At 43.9% G+C, this 15,518-nt stretch overlaps 2 protein-coding genes across 6 annotated transcripts; both read right to left on the reverse strand.

The window, feature by feature from the left end:
* Positions 1–1,591: 1,591 nt before the first annotated feature.
* LOC123078521 (probable calcium-binding protein CML14) lies at positions 1,592–7,037 on the reverse strand. Of its 5 annotated transcripts, XM_044501061.1 has the most exons (6): positions 6,430–7,037; positions 5,176–5,975; positions 4,961–5,044; positions 4,590–4,658; positions 4,240–4,340; positions 1,592–3,966 (listed from the first exon to the last, which is right to left on the reverse strand). In XM_044501061.1, the coding sequence occupies exon 6, from the start codon at positions 2,632–2,634 to the stop codon at positions 1,867–1,869; it is 768 nt and encodes a 255-aa protein (XP_044356996.1). In that variant the 5' UTR covers positions 2,635–3,966; positions 4,240–4,340; positions 4,590–4,658; positions 4,961–5,044; positions 5,176–5,975; positions 6,430–7,037; the 3' UTR covers positions 1,592–1,866. The 5 variants fall into 5 exon arrangements, with proteins under 5 accessions (XP_044356996.1, XP_044356995.1, XP_044356994.1 ...); XM_044501060.1 differs by having other exon boundaries at positions 4,240–5,044; XM_044501059.1 differs by having other exon boundaries at positions 1,592–3,414; positions 3,801–3,966; positions 4,240–5,975.
* Positions 7,038–8,234: 1,197 nt separating this feature from the next.
* LOC123076274 (uncharacterized) lies at positions 8,235–10,806 on the reverse strand. The gene is made up of 4 exons (XM_044498614.1): positions 10,378–10,806; positions 8,664–10,285; positions 8,464–8,574; positions 8,235–8,379 (listed from the first exon to the last, which is right to left on the reverse strand). The coding sequence occupies exons 1-4, from the start codon at positions 10,804–10,806 to the stop codon at positions 8,235–8,237; spliced, it is 2,307 nt and encodes a 768-aa protein (XP_044354549.1).
* Positions 10,807–15,518: the final 4,712 nt, after the last annotated feature.

Genomic DNA, 15,518 nt, shown 5'->3' on the forward strand with positions numbered 1-15,518 from the left:
ATGAAATTATGGATAAGAAGATCTTTTGCTAACGATAGGGCCTCCTGACAAGCCATCCCCTCCAATGTAGTCGTATCGCGGATGCCATCTATCGTAAGAGACTAGCTTCCAAGATAGTCGCCATTGTCATCGCGACAAAATGTTGTTACTGATCTGCCCTGATCGGTCTTGATACGCTTGCATCAACATGATGTTTTGCAAAACCTCGAGGCGGTGCCTTAGGTCGTGCCAAGGTTTGTCTTCATGCGGTGTTTGATGATCTAGTCCTTGGAATCACCTAAGCCTTCTCCTTCAGAACAACAAGCTCAGCAATGAACCTGTCGATAAAAGTTGGAATTTGGAAGATTCCTTTATAAGCGGACTTTGGAAGATTGCTTGTGGACTTTGGAAGGGGTAGTGGTGGTAGCTACAGTAGGATACAAAAATGGGCTTGTCGGTCTCTATCGTTAGCCCAGATCTCCCCCGTGATGGCCCAGATCGTGATCAACCATCTGAGTCATGCTAATGGTGTCAGTTAGGGCGGGCATCCAAAGTGGGCATGAGCCGTGTAGAAAAAAAAGGTTAGGAGAAAAACATTACGCTTGAGCATCTACATGCTTAGTTGAGTATTCGAAAGCCAGCGGACGAGAAAGATAACGAGCACATGTGTGCTCGAGCTCAGAAAGACCCTTCCGCATTTTCGCCACCAAGTTCCATATACAACGAATTTTAGTCCAAATACAAATAGTTGTACTTCCTCCGATTCACAAATATAAGATGTAATATCTTTTATGTGAATATGATGTATATAGACATGTTTTAATGTGTTTGTTCACTCAGTTTGTATGTATTCCATACTAAAATACTCAAAACATCTTATATTTGTGAAGGAGGGAGTACTATTTTAAGATAGTTATTTCATATAAGTATGCAAATGTTTTCATAGATTTGTGACCGGAGCAAAAATATTCATGTTGCTACTATATATCTTTGTGGGGGGAAATCAAGTTCATATGATTCTTTATATTATTGAAGAGACAAAAAGCTCATAGCTCGCGAGCTCAGTTTGTTAAGCTCGTAGCTCGTTTCTTAATAAATAGAGCCAATCATTGGTTTTAATTCGTTAAACTTAATGGGCTCAATGAACAAACTAATAAGTTTCACGAGGAGTTCGTTAAGCTCATAAGTACATCACGTCCAATATTCGTATATTAGACAACAACATTTTATGGCATCTCAACCTATCTTATCAATCTAATCGACTCATCCCAACCCATAGAAGGGAGCAAACTAAGCCACCTCTTATACAGTCATCATACTCCCTCGTAAAAATTATACCCGCACTCTCACTCCACTAGCCGTGACACACCGTAGTATGTTAACAAGCGCTTACGAGGTTAACAAGTTTTAAACTAACAGAGCTGACTTTTTTTTTGCTTGTTAAGCTTAACAAGCACGAGCTTAACAGAGAGTGATCCAACCCTAAGGAGCCCATTTTACTACCGAAGAACACAACAACTCTTATTCCAAAATCAAAGTTTCCGGACAGCAATGTGGGCAATGCATGCTCCTATTTTTTTCAGCAATTGCATTCTTATTTTCTCGATATGAATTCCAAATCAAACATTCACTATATCAACATTAGATCTATTTACATTGACACATTCAATATAACACGGTTCAAATTTGTATGTACTCCCTCTGTAAACAAATATACGAGCATTTAGATAACTAAAGTAGTGATCTAAACGTTTTTATATTTCTTTATCCAGGGAGTCTTATATTTGCAGAAATGATAAAAAGAAAGGCGAATGGACTAATTTACAAACAGAGGACAAGCCCACGAGGCTCTAACCGGAGGGAGCGGAGGAATCCCTTCATCCTCGCTCACAACGCGGCGAGGCCGAGAAATTCGACGGCGGACTTGGCCATGATGGCGGTGAACTCCTCAAAGCTGATGGAGCCGTCGCCGTCAGTGTCGGCCTCGCGCATCATGTCGTTGAGCTCCGCGTAGCAGATGGGGTGCCCCATTTGCGCCATGGAGCGCGCGAGCTCGGCGGCGGAGATGTATCCGTTGCCGTCACGGTCGAAGGCGCGGAAGGCCTCGGCTAGCTGCTCGTGGTCAACGGCGACGGAGGAGCGGCCGGGCCCGAGGAGCAGCTGCGAGAGGGAAGAGGTTAGCTCGTCGAACTCCACGGTGCCGTTGCCGTCGGCGTCCATGGAGGCGATGAGTGTGTGGATCTCGTCCCCCTCGGCGGGGCGGAGACCGAGCGAGCGGAGCAGCGCGGCTATCTCGAGCTTGGTGAGACTGCCGTCGCCGTCGAGGTCGAAGCGGAGGAAGAGCTCCCGGAGCTGCCCCAGCTGGTCGTCCTGGAGGCGCGCCCGACCGCCCTCGGTCGCCGAGCGCGGTGTCTCCTGGCCGGAGTCGGAGGGGACGGACATGAATGCCGAGCGTCTCGCAGGCGAGGCGGTTGTCCTCGTCGCCGCCGCGCGCGCCCTGGTGGTTGGTTGGGCTCGTGCGCTTCTGCTTTCTTCTCGGACGTGGTCTTCGGGGGCGGGGCGGTGGCTCTGCATGTTGCGTGGCGTGGCCACGAGATCTGACCATTCTTTCCGTCGGGATCTCGTTTTCAACTTCTGATGGCGAGGCCGTTTCATTTTTCACCTTTGCTGTCTCGCTGCACTAATTTTAGACTCTTATTATCTCTATACTAGGGGTTGGGGCGCGCCATTGGCGCGCCTCCTGAGGCCTTCTTTTGCGGTGCCAGGTAGGTACCCAGCACTTTTGGCGGTACTGTGCGCGTTTGCGGTAGGTATAATACGTACATGACCTTGATTAATGCTTTGATTAGCATGTGTGTTAGCACCCTCCAACAAAACGGCTAGGAAAATCGTTCAACACACGCGTATGTAGCACGAGCAGTTATTCATCCAGTTGGTTGTTAACGGCTCCTTTTATCACACGGGCCTGATATTTCTAACTGGAGATTTGATAGGCATGTTTTTAACTGGTATTCCGGTGAAGGACAACGAGAAGTACTGAGAAGAAAAAACACACGAGCAATTACTAAGCAATCACAAAAGGGATCTCCGTGCAATTACTAAGAAAAACACAAGAGGAATTACTATCAATATGAACATAATCAAATCTAGATGACAAAAATATCATACAAAGGGTGGCATTAGAGGACCAAGGACAAAGGTTCTTGATCCGCTTCTATTTAGTCAATCAAAACACCTTAATGAAGGATAACAATCCACAAACTGCAGAAGAGACAATCCACGAATTCAACCAAAGATACTTAAACCATACTCATAATGGTAATGATGTAACATGTGATTCTGTGCTAGATCTGATTCACCACCAATCAGCCAGGCATCACATTAATTTTCCCACTAAAGACATGAACCAGGGTGCAGAAACCTCCTCTTCAGAACCTGAAACAAAAAATTCACAAAACGAATAGATCTTCGAAGAGGAGGGGATGAAGCGAGGGATTTTGAAATGAGAAATTTTTCTATCAACTCACTATCAAAGGGTCAAATATAATGACTAATCAAAACTGATACTCACTTTCAAAATAAATAAGAAACAAACTCAATCCTCATATACTAATATAGTGAAAATAATGTGATTCTTCAAGCACCGGACATTTATAAAATTGAGAAGAAAAAGTGAGAAACCTAATGGGTGGATAAATTAACCAGCCACCTAATATTTATAAAAGTTAGAATAAATTTAATAGTGCATCATGAAACAGAGTACTATAGCAAGCAGAAAAGATTTTCAGATGATCAGGATATGAAGATGTTCCCAACTTCACCTCGTGCAAAGGCCTGCGCCATGGCGCCTCCTGCGAATATGTTCACAACATCGACCCTCTATTTAGGACAGCCATCCGGCTCCCTGTAAAGCATGAAGCAGACATACTCGCACATTGTCGATTGCTCTGGTTGCTCTTCTTCCTCAGACGACGAGTCACTTGTTAGCTATTAAAAATCATGAATTAGACTAATCTAGCAGCCAACTGAAAATAATTGGTAAGACTATTCTGTATTTCTCAAAAGGCATCTCAATTACCAAATTAATTAGACTAACCTAACAGCCAGCTGTAGGCTACATGAAGCATGAGCTTACCAAATGAGGAATTGACCTCCTACTGAAAGGAGCACATGCTCATGTAGTTGTTGAACTCGTCTCAATTAACATATGAATTATACTAATCTACAACTAAGAGGAAGTCGTAGGAAGCAGCAGCTTACCAGATGAGGGCTTGTCCTCCTAATAAGAGAAGATCATGCTCATTCAGTTGTTGAATTCTTCTTCCTGCCCCTGCTTCAAACATGTTTTGCTACTGCCATCCCTAAGTGTGCAGTGGCAGTTGTCTTCAAATCAAGGGCTTTTGGATTAAATAAAAATCAAGAACAAACAAATAACGCAAGAAGTGCTTGTTAAAATGTAAGTTTTGATATCCAACAACTATTCCTCCCGATAGTTGAGGACATAAGCACTCATTTACTGAATAATTAATGACTGGGACATGTGTACTAATGAACCTCCATGACACAGTTTGATAACAATGTTCCAGTGAATATACGACAAAGAAACGTACATGAACACTTCCTGAAACCTGATCCAATTGTTTGCTAGCTACGTACATCAAGCAACAAATCTTCCATCCCTGTAAATCAGTGAGTAACATTCACGAAAAATGAGAAGAAGAAAAGCACAACCAATACATGAGCCAAGCTTAAACCATGCTATCCATTTTACTGGTCCTATCTGAAAATGTAAATTTACTGACACTCCAGGATTAGACTATCTTATCTGGTAAGATTCCCCTAAACTAAAGATGTATTTGTAACTGCAATACTGCATAGATTTAAACTAAATGACAAAGAGCACTAAAAATACTATCATATGACCGTTTGAGAAAAAAAAGATAGCTAAAATCTTGATGGCTACTGGGCAGATCATTTATACCTTTCGTTTTTTTTCTCTTCTCCTTCATGTGAAGCAAAACCATAATCCTTGTGTAGCAACAAGCAGATAAATAATTTGCTGATTCTTTACAAAGATACACAATAGAACATGACCATAAAAAAATAGTAAAACACGGATGAAAAGCAAATGGATTATGCAATGAACATCCATATATTATCAGGAAAAATAATAAAATGGCAATGAACAATCCATACCAGGAACAAAATTATAAAGCGGTCATAGTTCGTCAGAAACATCCAAGCAAGAGATTAATCTGCACAATTTGGTTGCCCTTTTTAGAGCATGGGAGTTCCACAATACTACATGCACACCATGAGATCAGAACTAGCTTTTTCTCTTGTTTCCTACAAAATAAAGGGAAGTTTTCGACTGGAGAAAGTATATGGTACGGGCATAAAGCATTTATTTAGGCAAGATAGTCATGCCTTTTGCGATAGACCTAACTATTTCATCCAAACTAAATATCGATATTCTAGCTTAAGAAATCTTTGAATAACACCATCGTTGGTGCATTTAAGGCAGTGCAAGTTCACTGCTTCCTCATGGTACCACCACCATTTTCAATAGCGGCAACTCCACCTAGCCGCTCAGCCAATGGACATGGCACACGGCACTTCCGCTGTGTCGACTACAGCTCAGTAGCACCACCATTTTTAGCAATGGCAACTCTACGCTCATGGCTTAACCTCCCTGCATTACAGCTGGTGGGTGGCGGGCGGGCATGGATCCAAGTGTTCCATTCTATTGAACCACAAAATAAGAAGATCGTAGGTGAGCTGGGGGAGAGGAGGGAGGGGGTCCTGCAATGAAGCGCACCTGCAGCGAGGATGATGGCGATGGGGAAACATGGTGTCGCCCTAGCAAATGGTCTCGAGGGCGTACTCCAGCCCAGCCACAACATCCGGCATCATCAGGCCACCACGAACACGCAGGGCGAATTGAAAGGTGGCTGACCTTAGCTCGTCGTCCTCACCTTCTCTTGTTCGGCATGGGACTGTATTAATAAAGGCCAAAACAATTAACTCCTGGATGGAACCATGATGGAACCAAATTGACCATCCTGGTAAACAAATGGAGCTGATTCCACTAGTATGCATCAATTGGATGGAACCATGCGAAACACAAGCAGGAAATTAACTCTATCTATCTCCTTCAGTTATTGATTTCAATCATGGATAAAGATGAATTAAACACCATGATGTCCGATTCTAAAGCATGTAGCCTAGTTGTCATGGTTTTGATAGCTACAACATTCAGCTCTTCTTTTAGTTGGTAAGTAGACATCATAGCTTAAACATTTCAAAGAGTAATATTTCCCTACAGCCTTGTTAAACTTTCATCGAACACCTTGTAGGCAAACTGAGATGAGTACTCTGTGGGGGAGAGAGAGAGAGAGAGAGAGAGAGAGAGAGAGAGAGAGAGAGAGAGAGAGAGATGGCAGCATGCACCTGAGAAAGTGGCAAGGTGCGGTGTCTCCTGCCTTGCCATGGGGTCACCTCGGGCTCGATAGAGCTGCACTCTCACGGGGGAGGGGCTGGGCTGGATTGGACTCACCAGCGCGTGAAGCTAGCTTGAAGACGATTCGACGGCCGGCGACGAGCTTGAGAGACTCGTCATCGTCAAACATCCAGGCAACATCATAGTCGTCATCCGCGAGCTGCTCTTCCACGCCATCTCCCACGCATAGTTGAGCGTCGCCTCTAAACGTCGCCGTCGCCGTGCCCATCGACGAGAGCTTCATCCATCCGAACGAAGAGCCCAAGAGGAGCAGATCGAGGGTGAGAAGAAGGCGCGGCTGGATCTTGGGGTCTCCTCTTCGTCTTTGCTTGGACCCTACAACCACGGCGAGGATCTCCACGACTTAGGAGCGACGGCCAATGAGGAGAGATGAGGAGGCTGGCGGCACGAGGAAGAGGAGGGGCTCGGAGCACGCACGGAGGCAGAGGAAGAACGGCATGGCGGCGCGAGGAGAATCGAGAGAGAGGAGAGGAGAGGAGAGGAGAATCGCGGGAGATTGGACAATTTGCCCCACTTTACTTGGCATGAGATGATTTGCCCCAGTTTACATGGGATTAGATCATTTGCCCCACTTTTTATTTTTATTTTGATGATTTGCCCTTTTCAATTACTGAAATCATTTTCGAATTTCTATCCCTTTTTTCCCATGCGAAAAGACACAATTGCCCCTGTGGCTAATTTACAATTCTTCTATAATCTTCTCTGCTTTTGGACTGGTCCTAGTTCCATCGACGAGCTCACTATTCTCGGGACCCCACTATTCTCTAGTTCAACGCCTTTCCTCTGTTCTTCATTCCCCAATAATCATACCACAGGAAGCTAATGGAGGAGGCCGACGACGGCACCTTGACCCCCATCTTGGCAGCAGCGGCCCCGCGCAGCAGCTCCCGGTGCAGATCGTCGGCCCGGTGCACGGTGGCTCCAGCTGCAGCTCCTCGGCCCGGCGAGGCGGCTCCCGCTGCAGCTCGGCAGCTCGGCGGCCCGGCGCGGCAGCTCCCACTGCAGGTCGTCGGCCCGGCGCGGCGGCTCCCGCTGCAGCTCCTCGGCCCTGGGAGGCGGCTCCCGTTGCAGCTCGGCGGTCCACCGCGGTGAATCCCGCTGCAGCTCGGCGGACCGGCGGGTACCCGGGGCTCCCGCTGCAACTCGGAGCTGCAGAAGGTGCGCTCGTTGCTGGTAAAAACTAAGTTCTTCTAGTGATTCATGGATTTACAATTTTTTTGTGTCTGAGCTTATTGCGTTGCCGGTAATAGCCATGGTTGGACGACAGTGTTGATAGTACTAATTACCCTAGCAGCTGGTACTACTTCAATCATGGAGCTGGGTACATTGTATAAAATACTTCGTTCAGTTATCTCCTCCAGATGCTTCAGACTCTAATTGTATCACACTGAAAATATATGCTTCATCTATTGTTGGATCTCCTTTAGTCACAGGTGAGAGATCTATATATATGCTGTGCATCCTGCCATATGCACTTTGTTGGAAATTGGCAGCATATAACAGCTTCATAGATAAAACAAAATAGACCGACAACATATGTTCACTTAGCACATGGAATTGAGAGAATAGATCACACCGAAATCACAAACTGATGCCACAAAAAGGTTGCTCGGTTCAAATGAAATGATAAATTAATCCGAGTTTACATCAAGCAAAAAATATCTTTGAAATTTGTCTGAAATTGACAAATTTCAACACATCTCAGAATTTAAAATAGCAATTCAATGCACTAAGATTAGAGCTTCTTCCTCTTTGGGGTCAACTTTTTCTTGCATGTTGTAGAGCGTGAAGGGAAGTGAGAAGTAGGTGATGCTACAGAATCAATAGTTGTCCCACATGGCTGTGATGCATCGTCTCCAGCTATGGCCATAGCAAGCCTCCTGCATGTTTACACACCAATGTTATAAAAGTAAGATTTTTCTTTTGCATGAATCAAATGTTCATACGACAGATATAATAGTTACCTCCTTGTGATAGGCCCAGGGCTGTTATGAAGGCTGGGAGGCAGTGTTATTGTTGTTGTGCGTGTAGGTGTCGCAACAACAACTGGAGCGAGCTCATGCGCAGACACGTCACTAGAAAGTTCAATCACACCGGATGTTACCAATGGTATAATATTTCTAATTTGATACTAATATAGACGAGATACTAGTGCATGGGTTACCTCTTTTTAGCTTCATTTTGTTTGCAAGTTGCTTTCCTGTGCCCCAATATCCCACATTCTTTGCACCTATTTTTACTGCCAAATCTCTTCTTTTCTTTTTCCTTCTCTTTCTCACCTCCTTCTTGGCTATTTGTTTTGCCATTATCATCTTTTTTCTTCCGTTTGCTGCCACCACCACCACCTTCTTCAAGGCAACTTTTGATTCTCTGCTTCCTCCGTCTCCCAACAGAGCTCTTTAAAACCGGTGGCACCATTTCAAAATCTATATTAACATGAGGCCATTGAGACTTGTCTGTGATTGGTTCAATCTCTCCAGCATAGGCAGCCCGGAACCTACTCACGGAGTAGTACTCATGTACATATGGATGAAAATTTACATCTGCCGTCTCTATAAGGAATGCAAGTGCATGCTCACAGGGCTTTCCAGTGTGTTGCCATTCTAGGCAAGTGCACTCACGGCTGCCTATCTTCACAACATGCCTAAGATTATTTTTGCTAGTGTCCTTCACCTCACAACTTTCTCCCGTTGATCTTCCAACAACCAAATGGTCAAGTTGCCTAGTTCTATTATTTATTTGTTGAATGATGGCAGGCAATATCTCTCCCTGAAGCATTTCCCCAATCCTTCTCCTTCTATAAACAAGTATCATAATTTTCTCTCTTATTGCATCGGCTAGCTCATCCATGGGCAGCTCTTTTGTTCCTTTGATCCAGCTATTGAAGCACTCGGCTAGATTATTGTGAATGTAATCACATTTTATTTCTGTGTTGAAGTCGCATCTCATCCACTTTAAGTTATGATAGGTACACAAGTAGACACTCACTGCAGGTTCAGCTTCAAATATCTTGGCCATATGATAGTTAAATGTTTCCAGACGATAAGCCTTGGCTGCTGGCCACATGCGACCAAAAACATCTCCATGAAACTTTTTTTTGAAGTTTGCCATTAGATGCCTAAAGCACTCCCTTTGCTCAGCTTGAGGAAACACAATTTTAACTGCATTCTCTAACCCTTTGCATGCATCAGTACAAATAGCTAGAGTTTGAAGATGTCCTATTGCCCTATGCAGTTGTTGCATAAACCAAATCCAGTTATCCTCGGTCTCCGTAGCAAAGAAACCAAATGCTAAAGGAAACATCCAATTTTGTCCATCTAGTGTTGTACATGCTTCTAATTGACCATTCCACTTTCTAGTCAAAAATGTGGAGTCTACACTGACATATGGTCTACAACCAGCCAAGAAGCCATCAATGCACGGCTTAAGTGCCATAAAAAATCTGCGAAAATGCACTTCACCTCTTTCCCTCTTGACATCAACCTCGACAATGCTACCGGGAGATCTTTTATCAATCTCAGCTTTGAAGTTCAATAACGACTGAAAGCTTTTTCCCCAGGTCCCATATAAACTATTCTTGGCCCTTTCTTTTCCCTTGTTAACAGTATGATACCCAATAGTACATTTGTACTCGGCTTGTAGCTTTTTTCGGAGCTCGCTGGCACCAATGTTTGGTTCAGTTTGAATATACCCCATTGCCTTTTCTGCCACCCATGCTTGGTCTGCCATGCTTGTTGTCACTGCAGCGGTTGATGAACACTTATGAGGCTTTACTATCTTGTTAACCTGCAGAAAACACAATACAAACCATCAGTTGCAAGTAATTTATAAAAGATATTTTCAACATAAAAAACTATTCATGTTAGATAAGTTTGTACCCTGACTGTTTTTCCATCTTCTATTGTCCTAGCAGTTATTCTCCAAGGACATGCATTTCCTTTACAGTGACCCAAAAATCTAGTAGTGTCACTATCCTTGATATTGATGTCAAACTTGCCTCTAATAGCAAATGTTCTGATGAGCATCCTAAACTCGTTCATTGAACGAAACAAAGATCCTTCCTCTATCACAGGATGTTTCTTATCATACCAAAAGTGATCCTCTTCAGGCATATGGTCAGGCACAGGAAGAGCCGCATCAGCAAGTAAATCCTCATCAATATCAGCCACACATGCATCAACATCTGCAATGGAGGCTTTCATGGCTGCTTCAGATACAATTTTCCGATGCTCAGGTTCGTCATTGATGCCAAGCACCGAGCACATGTTCTCTTCTATTATAGGAACATCAAATTCGTCATCATTCATTGGTGCTATCTCAATCTGGGACCAATCAACACTTCCTACCATAGTTGATACATATGAATCATTACTAGCCACCCGCCGAGACCTACTTGGAAAATAAATAAAGGTTTTTAGTTATGAAGGGGACATAAGGGCATCATCTAATTAGTTACCAACTATTAAAAGTATGCTACATGTATGCAACTGCAGGAAGCTAAGGATAAGGAAGTCTATCAAAGTATGCAATCAGTAAAAAAAAGGTCGCTGACATCCTGACTTCCATTCTGTTATGTTAGGAAACAAGTAAGAAATGGTTTAACTTTTCATTTTCCAGTAGAACTAAGATCCTCCTAGAGGTATTCATCCACATGGTTTAAAGATTTGGATAATTTTAGAAGTTTATACTCTTGAATCCTGATAATCATATGTCCATCATTGTCTTGCAGTTGCAGGGGTTACTACAAGTGTAGCAGCGTTAGGGGCTGCCTAGCGAGGACGCATGCCAAGAGGTTCTAACCCTGCTTGTGGCACTGTGTGTGTTTGGGGTGGGGTGGGAGGGAGGGGAAATCATATACTGACCAATCTGGAGTAGATCGTGGTGATCCATGGATGCAAGAGTCGCCTCCCTGTTCGGCAGTAGGTGGAATCGTCTCAGCGGCCATCTGTGTGAAGCTTCGCTGTCCGGGGGTCATTGGAGTTGATGGCTTCGTGGCCGGCGGTGGATCCGCCTCTCCACTAGCCATGAACCTGACGTCACAAGCAACAGAATCAATCTATGATTTGTGAGTAGCTGGTTCCGTTGGGTAGAGCCATGTAAAGAAAGTAGATACGATTTGTTCCCTGTTAATTAGTTGCTTCGGTTGGACGTGGCCTTGTAAAGAGAAAAGATCTGTACAGTACCAAATTGTAAATTAGCCACAGGGGCAACGGTGTCTTTTCGCATGGGGGAAAAAGGGATAGAAATTCGAAAATGATTTCAGTAATTGAAAAGGGCAAATCATCAAAAGAAAAATGAAAAGTGGGGCAAATGATCTAATCCCATGTAAACTGGGGCAAATCATCTAATGCCCAAGTAAAGTGGGGCAAATTGTCCAATCCCCCGTACACTGGTAGACTCTTAAGCAGGCGCTTACAGTGAAAAAATAAATAGCAGAAAATTGAAAAAGAGCTAGGCGCTTTATATCCTCCAACGCAAGGCGCTAATCACAGGCTCTAAATATACGGAGGCCCGGCGTTCGTTTCTCTACTCGCGCGGTAGGAAAATAGCCAAGCGCTCGATGCCTTTGTTTGCATCGATGTGGCATCAGGCGCTGGGAATAGCCGTGGTAACTGCCGATTAACAGGGAAATTAATCCTGGCGCCTCTCCCTTAGCGCCTGCGTTGGACATGCCCTCAAGAGAGAAGGTGGGCGTGCGGAGACCAGGTCATGCCCAATCCCCCCTCTGGTTCTTTTTCTCTCGCTAGCACATTATTTTTTTACTCTGACTAGCACAGTAAAAAGTGATGATGTGGATGCAGCGAGGGGGCGCCCTTTGCACGACCGTTAATGGGTTTAATATGGGTGCATGCAAGATGCAAGTTCGAAACATGAGGTCCTTATGTGCACGTTCTCGATGCCCTATCGACTGCCCGCAGGAGACAACATACACACGAACGGCAAGGTAAGTCTTCATCCATCACGTACATAGCTTCCAGGGGCGTGTTTGATTTCCTAGCTCGCACCAGACATGCAGAATCAAGCGTGTTTGGTGGCCTGGATGACCTTCTCAGCCTGGCCCGACAGATGCAAAAGAGGCCTCCGAGACAGGCTCCCGGATACGAAGGAATCGGACGTATCTCGGAGCCAGGCCCGCGCTTGCATCAGGTATCCTTGCTTCCCCTTTTCTTTCTCTCTCTCATGTGTCGAATCCAATCGAGCAGACATCCCACCGCTACCGTCATCGTCTGAGCCCTCTCGTGCATGGTGCTTGAGAAAATAAAAGTAGAGCTAATCTTGTAGCAGCGGCTGTTAGCATCTTGTCCTCCAACGCTAATGACAAGATAGAGGCGCTTATACGGCCGAGTTTGAGTCATAGCGCAGAAGGGAAAAAAGGGCTAGCGCCCGGCGCAACCGCACAAGAGGTTGCGTTGATGCAAGCATGAATCCTGGGTTTGACCTGGAATAGGAAAAAAGGGCTGGGATCTTGGGTGTAACGGACTTGGTTATGTGCCTAGCGCCTGGGCTAAGCACCCCCATTGTAGCTGCCCTCAGAGCTCCCTCGTTCGCCACCGGTCCGATCTCCATCGCCGAAGGATGAATCTGCGGCACTCCTCCACGCCCATACTAGGGCCTTGCCGCCCCACTTGGACATCGTCCAGCCGCCAAACTCTACCATGACTGCGTGCACCTGCGTCTGCAGACGAGCTCGCCGGAGCTCGCCACGCCGCTCGCCACCTATCGATACGAAGAAGGCGGAGGGGAGGGTACGGGAGCACCTGCGGGTTGCGGCCACAACTTCGTCATGTTTCTGCCCTTTTTCCCTCAAGCAGAGCCACCGCCAATCCAGTTGGAGTCGAGTCTCTACCACCGGCATCTCCTCTCGGCTGCCCATCTCCCCCTCATCCATCTCGTCGCCCACCACTTCATCCATATTGGTTCAGACTTGTTGCCTGCAGCTTCTCTCGTGCAAATTTTGGTTCAGATTTCAATTCAGTTCAGACTTGGTTTACTTGCTGTCTTTGTATATGAAATGGTCTAGACTCAATTGGAATGATTAAATTGGAAGAGAAAAGTTCACATGATTAATCTTAAATGCAGCATGCCAAACAACATCTATTGTATATAGCATCTTTGGTGCATCCATATCATACAATCCACTAAACACACATCTTAGCTCATCCTTGCATCAACCCAACCAGTCCATGCTCACCCAGGATCACCATGCAATGCAGGCTAAAGCCGCCCAGGCAACCAAACACACCCTAGATGTATAGATGCATGCATAAAGTAGACCTTGATAGCTACCGAACGTTCGGTCTGGGAGAGCCCCGGTCGAACGATTCGTTCACTACTAGGGGCATCAGAAGCGCCCCAACGCGAACACCCTCGTGTAGTTCCCATATAGGTTTTTTTGGCTGTGACTAAATAAGGCCTAGTTTGGCCCAGTTCTTACTGTGACTAAAAATCCCGGTTTTAGATGTGACTAATAAAGCCAAGATTTGTCATGCTATAATTTTTGTAAATTTCCAAAATAATAAACTGAAAGATGAATTTATCGTTACAAATGGAGTGACAAACAAGCAACTACTAAAAGATCCCAATGGTTCAAACCAAATAAAGACGTTGTCTTTATAAGCAAAAATTGCCATGGTCAAAAAGATATTTTTTTATGAAAAATCCACTCAAGAGAAAGTTCATGGCAAATTTGCATCTGTACATGGCGGCAAGAAAAGGTGGATTAAACAAATTCGTATGGTATTTTTGCTATATACATAAAAAGGAAAAAATGTGGGTTAAAATTTGCCATCATGTGGCAAAACAAAAGGCAAAATTTGCCATCTCTTATTTAGTACTAATTGCCATGTTTTTTGCAAAGTAAACGCAAAAAAAATCTACAGAAGCAAAAAAAATCCCATGAACGGTGGAAAAGGCAAAGATTGCCATGGATGAAAAGTATTTTTGCCATGGCAAAACAAAAATTAAACTTCCCATGCTCCATAGAATTAAATTTGTCATGAGCGACAAAAGTAAATTTCCCATGTATGTTAAACTAAAATTGTCGCGCAAAAAAAGGAAAATCTGCCATGGCGAAATAAAAGTTATTTTGCCATGGTGAAAACAGTAAAAAATCGGCACGAAAAAATTAAAGTAAAAATGTCATGGAAATAAGTGAAAATAAAAAAATGATCAAAATTTCCGTGGCAAATGCATATTCAAATTTACCATGTTTATATCGAAAATTCCATGCTTTTATATAAGAAATTTGCCATGTATGTGAAGTAAAAAAATGATCAAAAATTTGCCATGGAATTTTTTAATCAAAATTGCCTTTTTTCGTGTAATAAAATTGCCGTGTATTTGAAATAACACCAAAAAATGACCAAAATTGCCATGGCAAATGCATATTCAAATTTTATGCTTTCAATTTTATGTTTACACAAAAGTTAAATTGCCATGAGCGCATAAAGTTGACATCTATGTAAAAGTATATTTGCCATGGCAATATAAGTAATTTTGCCATGGTAATGAATGTAAATTTGGCATGGCAAATAAAAAAATTTCCATGGCAATAAAAAGTAAATTAATTTGCCAAGGCGGTATAAGTAAAGTAGCCATGTTAAGGTAAATTTGCCATGTATGTGTTCATATAGTAGGAAATGTCAAGACCCATGAACTACATTTCCCATGCTCCCTGAACTTCAATTTCCATGGTCACATGAGAAAGTGATTTTTTGCCAATGTTGCAAAACTAAAAAGAATTCCCTATGATCTCGAATTAGAGGTTGTAATACATGGGAAAATTAGAGAAAATACATGGCAAAACTATCTCTAAAAAAGTGAATAGCAATTTGCCATGGTATGAAAAAATTCATAGAAAAAATGTGGAAAATTTGCCATGGCCTCGCCCTCAGCTTCGGCAGCCACTCCGGGCTCCATGATGGGACCTCCTAGAAATGGATGAATTTATATAAAGCTCTATGGTACCCATTTAAGGTATAAAGATCCCGGGGATAACACTTACCCGCAGACTGACGTC

The sequence above is a fragment of the Triticum aestivum genome, chromosome 3D (assembly GCF_018294505.1).
Source record: "Triticum aestivum cultivar Chinese Spring chromosome 3D, IWGSC CS RefSeq v2.1, whole genome shotgun sequence".
NCBI lineage: Eukaryota > Viridiplantae > Streptophyta > Magnoliopsida > Poales > Poaceae > Triticum > Triticum aestivum.

Bases quoted from the DNA above. Each gene is read 5' to 3' on its own strand.
- LOC123078521 (XM_044501058.1), bottom strand. From the start codon at position 2,634: ATGAAACGGCCTCGCCATCAGAAGTTGAAAACGAGATCCCGACGGAAA.
- LOC123076274 (XM_044498614.1), bottom strand. From the start codon at position 10,806: ATGAATGATGACGAATTTGATGTTCCTATAATAGAAGAGAACATGTGC. The intron at 8,575-8,663 runs GTAACCCATGCA...TGAACTTTCTAG, and splicing joins CAAAATGAAGCTAAAAAGAG to TGACGTGTCTGCGCATGAGC. The intron at 8,380-8,463 runs GTAACTATTATA...GTAAACATGCAG, and splicing joins CCTGGGCCTATCACAAGGAG to GAGGCTTGCTATGGCCATAG.